Source organism: Neolamprologus brichardi, chromosome 18 (genome assembly GCF_056152115.1).
Source record: "Neolamprologus brichardi isolate AB-2024 chromosome 18, ASM5615211v1, whole genome shotgun sequence".
Lineage (NCBI taxonomy): Eukaryota > Metazoa > Chordata > Actinopteri > Cichliformes > Cichlidae > Neolamprologus > Neolamprologus brichardi.
Genome location: NC_142121.1, coordinates 14,400,357 through 14,410,269, shown reverse-complemented (window position 1 = coordinate 14,410,269; position 9,913 = coordinate 14,400,357). Strand labels below are relative to the sequence as shown.

Sequence of the window (9,913 nt, the reverse complement as noted above, 5' to 3'; positions counted from 1 at the left end):
GGATGTGTATGATGCTTAAGAGAGCGCACTCATCTCAGGCACAGCAGCCCCTCCTATCCTCTGTTCAAGCCTTCTGTTTGCGAGGTGCAACTAACTGAAATAACATTAGCTCAAAGGAAGAAGAGCTAAAATGACTTGTTTTAGATTGTGAGTAAACTGAGGGACTGTAGCCAGTACTGGAGTGTCCATGTAGGAGCTTCAAAGGAATATATGATGATGGACCAATCAGCACACTAGTTAATCTGGTCCAAAACTTGGCTACACATCACGCTTTGTGCAGCTGTGACACTGCAGCCTCTGGATGGCAGGTTGGATGGATGCTACCACCAGAGGAACCAACAGTATAGCTAGAACTAAAGTGTTGCCCTATTCATTTAGTTTTCTCAAGGATAAAAAGCTTGACTAGTCTTGAGTATTAAAATCCCATCTGATTGGCCAAATGTAACATTTGTGTTTGTGCTACGAACCCTTAACATGTAGTTAAAAGAGCTCTTATTTAAGCATAGAAAGCATTAAAAAAGAGAAAATGCATTCTTTGGTGATATCCAAGGTTACCAGATTTTAGGACCTGCCTGCTAAGAAATCCTGACAAAGTATTAAAAATTAGCATTTCATTTAATATTTTGGTAATGTCTGTAATAACTCCACATTAGTTAATGCAAGTTTTTGTTCAATCCCTTGAATTAAAGCTGAGAATCTATCTGTAAACATACACGGCAGACCCAGTGGCATTTCGACACTTTATTGACTCACACGGTTGCTGTCCACAATACTCACAGAGCTGCAGCTCTCCCGCTGCCCGCTCAACATTATCACAACAACAACCACCACGGGACCCAGTACAATATTTAAGTCGGCGGGGCGTGATTGCAGATGCCGTACAGGTGCGCCCGCCTCCTCTGCACGGCACCGCAGGCCACGCCCCGCCACACTATCATCATTTTCAAACTTTAGCATTAATCCTTGGTTGCATTGCTTGAAATGTGTCACTACCCTGGAAAATAAATGGACCTAAGTGTATAACGCCTGCTCACACATCTGTATAGGTTTGTGCTTAATGGATCATTTACAGTGTATACAATCACCTGAATAAATGAAGCAACTATTCTGGCATCAAGATCGAAGTTAAGATAAAAACTGAGATATTATGATATTTGAACTTTAGTTTGACATTTTTAAAGTTTGAGTGGAACAAATAGGTTTAAGAGAGGGCTGCTAGGAAGCAACTAAGACAAACCCTTTAGGGAAAATACACTGAGAACATTTTACCGCGGTGTGTAAGTTGCTGTGGGTTAAGACAAATTCAAAAATTGAAATGTGCTACAGTATATTTTTTCGCATAAAAAGATCATGTGGCCTCCTCGGGGGCCACATGAGTGAGATTTTGAATAGCAGCAGAGATTTCTAGGAACATGCTGGAATGTTCCATGTCCCTTTGCACTTGAGATTAAACCGGCACATAACAGAGTTGTTGCTTCATTGAAAGATGACTCAGTGTTTTTGCAGCTGCCAGTTTGAGAAGTTTAAGAAGAAACACGGGAACATTTACAAAGGTGCGGAGGCCAATGTTTGGGGACATTGCGATCGATGGTATGCCAAATATCTCACTTATTTTAAATAAAAAATTCTTGCAGAAGATAACAGCTGTAGCTTACAGTATATTAACAAAATAAACATGGTTATGTAACATTTCACAGCGTGTGTAAGCACTGGTATATTTCTGGTGTTAGGTTATGACATCATGGCACTCAGCTCATCTGATTGATCACACACAGAATCCTATCCCTAGTCCTGCTCTCCTGAAGTGGGTGGGGAGCAGTGTGCTATCTGTGGACTGGAAGAAGTGACAGGACCAGCTGGGGACTGAAATCCAGTCAGAGAGGCAGTTGGTATGGGAAGCTCAGACCATAACAGTGCTCTGCTACAGCGGCGTGTAACTCAGCTTCGTGAGGAAAAACCTAGACAGGATTCAGTGTAGTTTCTAATATTCATCAGGAATTCTACAAGACCAAGACAGTGTAATAGTGGAAATGATGATGTTCTGCGAGGCTCATTCAAGAACTCCGGAGTTCAATCAGAGGCCAGTATTCTTAGTAAGTGATTTAGCTAATCGCACGCTAACATCTTCTGATAAGTTATAGTCAACAGAGCAATGGGTGGGAAGCAGTCCCGCATTTTGTCCAGCAAGGAGTTGAATGACATGAGTGTGAGCCAACGGAGACAGAGTGCAATTAGAGACGACCAGCCCAGCATGTCCTTGGCTGCTGGGAGGATCCGAAGACACACTCGACTGCATTTTGGTTACAGCACCCTAAGTCTAGCCATGCGAGGACTAAATGAAACACCAACTGAACTATGGCAACTCCAAGACCTTCAGAAGCTAAACTTGTCAATGAACTGCCTGCGCTCTTTGCCCTCTTCCCTGGGTGCTCTTGACAATCTGGTGGTTCTAAACTTGTGGGGGAACAACCTGTCCCGCCTTCCACCTGAGATTGGCCTTCTAAAGAAACTGCGTGTGCTCTTCGCCTGTCGCAACCGCCTGAGTGAGGTACCAGAGGAGCTGGGCTCCTGTACCTGTCTGGAGGTGCTCAGTTTGGCCAATAACCAGATCACAGGCCTGCCAAGCAGCTTGGCAGCCATGCGCAATCTCACGAAGCTCAATCTCAGCCACAACCACATCGCTCACATTCCCACCTGCGTCTATAGCATGAAGGGTCTGGTCTTCCTCCATCTCGCCTGCAACCGCCTGGAGACCATTGCGGACCAGATTCAGGACCTGGTTAATTTAAAAATCCTCATTGTGGAAGGAAATAGCATACACACATTGCCCAAGACTCTGTGCTTCCTGGAGTCTTTAGAACTCCTAAATGTTGACTTCAATGATCTGCAAAGCGTACCAGTGGAAATGTACTTATTAAGTAAGCTGAGGCGGCTTGCGTGCCACCCACTCGATAAAGGACTCCATATTGTGCATAACCCCCTTCTCAAACCTATCCAGGAGGTGCTACAAGGAGGACTCAGTGCTCTCTATAACTACCTCAAGCCCACTTGAGAGGGTACTACTGTGCATGTGTGTCTAAAAGAGTGTGCTGTAAGGGGAAGCTGCCACAAATCTGACCCTTGGCATATTGTAGTCACGCTCTGAGTTTGTTGTTACCTCAGACTGTCTGTCAGTGATATCATGATTCAAAGCAACTGCTCAGTAATAGTTTTATAAGTAATCTTTTAATCACTGACATATTTTCTATTTTTCATGTAATCTTTGGATATAAATAAACCAACTGTTGTGTCACATCTAAATATTTGTTAAGTAATGGGCTCAGGATGAGTAGTTCAGCTCAAGCAAAAATCCACAGGTCTGCATTTGGGTGCTGATTACTGTTCAGCTGACCTTGTTGGGCTTGCAGCAGTGAAAGACATAGGGCTAAGTTCAGCTCTCTAAGCACAGCTCTCTTTGTTGCATTCAGGTCACAGGGATCAGGTGTGTAAAGTCAGTGGAAAGAACAGCGGAGGGAGCTTAAGATCTGCAAAAGAATAAAACAAAATGCAACAGGGACTTTGTCTCTCATTAAGTGTCGTTCCACTCCATCGGGTCAGAGCAGGGCTGCTAGGGAGCACCAGCTCCTCTGAGGATTCTGGATGCTGTAACACTGTTACACCAACAATTTTAAAAACAGCGACAGAGAAGGGCATACAGTGCATGAAATGTACTCCAAAAACAGAATAAATGTGTACTAAAGTGGGACATATTATTCATTTAATTTCAAATAATTAGAATAAAACATGTAGTGTAATTAAAGTTGAAAGCTATTGGGTAGACTTTTGAGGTCGAACTAATTTGTGTGCATACAAATTACACATTATATTTAAAACAGTAATCACATTAACCATTTGCAAGGTGAAAATGTTAAAGCAAAATGTCTTGTGTAAAATTATGTCTGATGTCTCCGGACACTGGACGTTCAGACACATTGAGAACTTTAACAACTCGGTTTTATGAAGTTTCTTTTAGATAGTAATGTGTAATTTGTTTAGTTTTTATATAAAAGTAACAGTATGTCTGGACTGTACATGTATAGTTAAATGCTGAAGTTTGGCTCAACCATTTAATTGTGTAAAAGAATAAATAAATTGGACTTAATGTAACCATTTTACAAAAACCTTTAAAGATTACTTCAATATTGGAATGATAACACAAGCATCAGCAGTTCATTATTAATGCAATATTGGTCAAATCACTGATTCTGATTCTGATCACTGCAAACCCAAAGCATCATCTGTGAACATGTGCACTCTCTTCTCACTCCTGTATTGTCATAATTGTGTAGATGAGGATTTATTTTGAAAGGTTAATTATTTATTCTGATGAAGCCGTCTGCTTTTCAAAATAAGACTTGCTTTTTCACCCATGATGGGGAAGGCTGAGGTTTAGTATGCCTTCGGCTCTCCAACAGCCAGCAGCAAATGTCTTGTCATAAAATGACCTCGTTTTTAGTGCCGCAACAGAACACCGTTACGATGCGATGAGTTTGATTAAGTGTATTTATGCAAATGCATAGACCAGCTTTAAAAAGGTCACATTTAACCAAAGTGAAGATTAAAAGTGGAGTAGACAAGAGAGAAAAGCGACCTCTGTTGGTATGTACCTGTTACTACACCAGTCAAAGTCGAGTTTGCAGGAATAGCAGAGAGATTCACTCTTTCTCTCTCTCTGACTCGCTGAGCAATGCACACACACACACACACACACACACACACACACACACACACACACACACACACACACACACACACACACACACACGCTATGCATTCATGATAGATGAACCCCTCTTGAATAAGTCTTTGTCCTAGATAGTGATCATGGGACATGCTGTCAAATGAAGTACCTATAAAGATATGGCTTTAATGTGAGTCAGATGACCTGAATTCAGGTTTTGTGTGTTACTGTTACTATTCCGGTGACAATACATTATACTGTCGCATTGTCTGCTTGTGTCACTTATTCAACATCAAGTGAACATACATAGAAACATTTCTCCTCAGTAAGTAATAGATAAAAGTCTTATTTTACATCAGTAAAGTCTGGGCTCCACTGATGAAATGCAAGTAACCTCGTGTGTATTGTTAAATAAAGCACAAAACTACACTAGAAAGCAGCACGAGAACAAATTAATGCGATCCTTTCCTGTTTGGCAATCAACCTCAGTGCAGTCAGCGGTGCTAACTTAGTGGTCAGATGTACACCAGGGATTACCCATAACTATAGTTACCAGGCTTTGAAAGGATTTGCTGATCCTGTTTAATTGCTATGTGCTCCAATAACTTTGCTTTTTAATGAGACACTGCACGACACAACAACTGAACACAGACTGACACCGGCGGTCTTCATTCAAATGTGTTTTGCATTCATAAGCCAAAGCTCAGAAAACAGTTTAGCATCACTAGCAGCCAGGGACTTCCCACAGTGAAGGACAGCTAATCAATCTCGTATTGAGCTTTTGACAATCACGGCACGGGATAATCGCAGGGGAATTAAATGACAAAACCACTGTTGTCTCGCAGCCACATGAGGAGAGACTTAGTAAGTCTTTCTTTAGTGTGCAGTTTAAGTTCTAAGATTTATTCAGTCATACTGAGTGCCCTCACATGGGGTGAGGTGATTGGCATTTATTGACAACGCATTAGACTGCCACTTATGTCAATTACAAAGTGTCATTTAGCTCATCATTCTTATATTCGGCTGGTGTAAACTGTCCCTGCAGGGAGAGATGTGAAGGAGAATAGATTAGAGGAAGGACAACAGGTGGCTATCCATGACAAAATGCCAATATCACCTACTCGGTAACTCAGCATGTTGAAATCAGCAGCACTGAGTTACTGCCATATGACAGCAGTCTATGAGGCCTAAACATAGAATCAAAGGGAACCTGGTCTGGCATCAATTTCGGAGGCATTTCCATCCTCCAATCAGTGCAATATCACAGCTTTTTGTGTCTTGATTTGAGAGTGTGATGAAAGAAAGATTGCGAAAGGTTACGGGAAAAAGCAGGCATGCAACCAGGTACGGGATTTTTAGTGATGAACTCGAATGTGTTTCACTGCTCAATAAGTGTGATGCTGACTATGAACCGATGTAGTGTAAGAAAACTGATCTGACTAAGAAATGTGTACGTGTCTAGTCAGAGGTAACGCTAGAACAGAGTAAGTTACCAGTGAATGTAGATAACAGGTTGGTCATAGTTAGTCAAGTGTAATTCAAATTTCTCTATAAGCACTTAAACAAACAGGAGATATCAAAACAGAGATAAACCGATGTAGACGAGATCACAGGTAGGAAATAAAATAAAAGGTGATCAAATAAAAAATTCAAGTGTGAAGTGTGACTTTAAAAAACCTGATTATAATAAAAAAGTGAAAAGCATAAAAGGCTTTATTAAAAAGGATCAAATCGAGCTAAAACAACTTCTCAGCTCTTTAAATAATGCAGTTAAAGGTACTGAGATAAAGGCAAAAAATGGATAAATGGTTGAAATAGATAAAAGTAATGGAAGCATTATTTAACAGACACATTTGAGACCTGGCTGGTGGTGTTACTCAGTTTTAGTTTGTTACAGCTGTAGGGATAGCTCAGACAAAAGAGGCCACTGAAGTGGGATGGGATATGGGATATATTTGTTGAACACGACATAAGACTGTGTCTGTGGCGAACCACTGCAACACACCCCTCGAAGACGCACAAACCCACTCAGACTCACGCTCACTCCGTGCATGTGTAAGCGCAAACAATGATGTTATCCATTCTCTCCTCTATCCAATCACAGGACTTCACATTCTCACGTATTCCCATGACGGCTCTGCTGGTAATCATGCATTCCTGGCGACATAACTGTTACAGCCAAAACAATACCAAAACACCACAAAGAGACATGTGGCATTTCTATGAAATGCTTCATCCATTGTTTGTGTGCTCACCTAGAAAAACAACAACTGGAACCATATATCCTTGACAGCAGGGGGTCATTTTGAAACTAAATGTAGACTCATGTCAATCTGGCTGCATTTTAATTAGCCGTGAAAACTGCTGGTACAAGTGAAATGGCCATGTGTGTTTATGCATGCAAAAACAATAAGGGGATGACATTGGTTGACTTTGTCATTAGCTGATCTTCATCCCACTGTTTGATATAGCAGGGGAAATATCCCAGGGTTGTTTGTACTTGCTGTCTCGGATAAATCTAATTTTAAACAAATATTTGCCTATATTAAAACAAAGCATCACTACCGATTCATCGAAGCTGGAAAAATGTGGGCGACGGAGCAGCCGTGGTTTTCCTGGTCAAATAATGGAGCGCTTTTTGAATGTCAGCTTTGCTCTAACAGGATCGATGCATTTTGTCAAAAAGGACACACAAGGTGAACTGTGATGAGAGCCTAGATGGGAGAAGTTATAATAAATGAATGCATTAAGGTGTCAAGTTCAACGTGCCTTCTGTGAGGATCGGTTTGTTGTAGTCCCAACTAAGTTTGCACATGTTCTGCAACCGGCAGGTATTTTTTTCTTCAATAATAACAAGATGTCTGCAGTATGATAGGAAGCATTGAGTATATATAATATGTATGGGGATGGACTAAATATTCCATATTTATGCAGGTAAAAACATCTCACTACACTTATGAAGAGTTTAATCATATCATGACGTTCATCAGCAAATGACATTTGCCTAGTTGTTCTGGAAATAGAGACGTTCAAATGTCAAAGAACTTTAAAAAAGGAGTGCTGGGTGGAAGTGAATTATTTTATGACTCACTTCCACTTATTTTACTCGTTTTTTGGCTTAAAGACACTGCTTCACCAACTTTACTGCGTGTCTAATTTTATGAACATTCTCCATAAAAATGGCTTTAAATCACAGGAATGCAACAGTCTTTCTTACAGATCACAGATAGAAGGGCATTCTGTTATAACATCCTAGCCACAAGAGGCCTAATTAGAAGTTATAATTATAGGGTAACTTCATTATATCTGATAACTGACTGATTTAATATATTCCATACACATTTCTGTGGGAAAACGGTGTGGCATATGTGACATATGACTTTGTTTCCAATATTCTGCTTATAAAATGTTCAAGGTTAGTTTTTGACAAAGGTCTTATCGTGTCAGTATTTAGCTGTTTATTAAATATAACGTATTTATCCATCAGTCCGTCTATTATCTTGAATAAGTAATTAAAAAAACAATTAGAAAATCAGGCCAGTATTAACATGGTGACGGTCTAACTACCCCAAAGTATCACACTAAACTAAATTCAGTCTTCGCAGCTGTTCCAAATAAACCAATAAGAGGCACAGTCGGAGGTGAGAGGAGGGGACATCCTCGTCTGTCCTCTCACTCACACGTGCCCTCTACTGGCCAGACAGCGCGCACACAGCCGCTGCTCTCCTGGAGCTGCCGGACCACTCAATCCAGGCGTAATTCAGGAATCAGGACTCACTCACACATTCCTCCTTCAAGTGTGGAGCAAGCCGGCAAGGAGCAGCCGTGTCGGCGACAGCCTCCACTCACTCCGCCAAGAGCACGCGAAGGGACTTTAGATTCCCCACTCCTTAAAGTATAGGTGTAGGATTCAAGTTCCAGTAAAGAAAGAAGAGTTGCCAGTTAACCCCTCGGCTGGGGGTTAACGCGACGACGGCGGTGTCGACATGGATAAAGTTATCAATTGCTTGTTTGCTGCATTAACCCTGCTGTTGTCCGCTCGAGGGGAAGTTTTTAAAGGTAAGGACGATTACCTGGAGATGTTTTTCAGGTGCCGAACACATGCTTGGTCTTTAATTGTGCCACAGCCGGGGCACGAAGTAGAACTGATATGCGGGTAAAATGAGTTCAACCACTATTTTGTGTCATAGTTTAGTTGCAGTTTGAAGCCTGTTGTGTGTCTTTACGATTTTAAATCGAGGATAAGCTTGAGCTTGGAAGTAATGCTATATGAGGGTGGCATTATATCAGACAAGTGAGCTTAGCACACAAATACTCCGTGTTATCCAAACTCCGTTTTTGTACAATAAACAGAACGTCACCGTTTATAGCGGAAACACTTCTATAGAAGCAGTAGTTGTTCTCACCATCCCCGGTGCTTGTGTGCGCAATGAGCCGGTGCGCCACGGAGCCACTCTGCTGCATTCGGTGGGAGAATTTACTAAACCACAAGTTAAAGGAGTTCAGTGTTTGTGTTTAACTCGAGCTTGAGAAGTTGTTGTCTAACGTGATTAACCTCAAAGGGATTCGCGCACTACAAGTGTCACCTTGCGCTGTTGGTACGGCAAAGCGTTAAGCTAAACGAGACCTTCTGTGGTCGTTTGACCGTCAGTTTAATGTGAACTTCAATTAAAATGCCAAAGTGTCCATCTAGACATAAGTCACACTCAGTACAATGTGCGGTTTCGTATCCAAAAGACTTACTGTGGGTAACAGTTTGTGCGTAAAGCGCCCTTTCTTGCCAAGCTCATTTAGCGGTTTGCAGCCTATACGCGCAATTAAACTTCTGTGCATAGCGTCAAAGTCCATACACCTCTACTGCAGGTCATATAGAGAGTTTTGTCACGTTTTCTGTGCGTTCATTTGCTTTCCTACACGCTAAAGGAAATGATCTGCACTTAACAGCACTGTCTGTGCGCGCCACACGTCTCCTTTCTAAACGACATGCGCTGCAGAAACGAACGGTTTAAGTTATTAAGAACTCTTTCATTTGCACGCGGTCTTTTTTTAAGTGCAAAGTGTTTGTTTGTTTGTTTAAAAATATTTTTTTTAATTTGGAGTTCATCTTGAATTCTGACGGATTTACTATTTTACTGTCTGAGCGGTTTGTGATTCCAGCTTCCACATAGGTACAAAAACTGCACACCACCTCAA

General features: G+C 41.4%; 2 protein-coding genes across 5 annotated transcripts in view; both read left to right on the top strand.

Moving 5' to 3' along the window:
* The first annotated feature begins 1,869 nt into the window (after window positions 1-1,869).
* LOC102799523 (uncharacterized) lies at window positions 1,870-3,869 on the top strand. Its single transcript, XM_006792275.3, has one exon. It carries the CDS (start codon window positions 2,153-2,155, stop codon window positions 3,050-3,052), a length of 900 nt encoding a protein of 299 aa, XP_006792338.1. The 5' UTR covers window positions 1,870-2,152; the 3' UTR covers window positions 3,053-3,869.
* A 4,609-nt stretch (window positions 3,870-8,478) lies between these two features.
* Window positions 8,479-9,913, top strand: part of LOC102799796 (receptor-type tyrosine-protein phosphatase mu) — a 166,061-nt gene continuing 164,626 nt past the window's right edge. For all 4 annotated transcript variants that reach the window (XM_087831285.1, XM_087831287.1, XM_087831286.1 and 1 more), the window contains exon 1: window positions 8,479-8,779. In XM_087831285.1, the coding sequence (XP_087687411.1) occupies window positions 8,707-8,779 (73 nt within the window). In that variant the 5' untranslated portion in view covers window positions 8,479-8,706. The remainder of the gene's footprint in view (window positions 8,780-9,913) is intronic.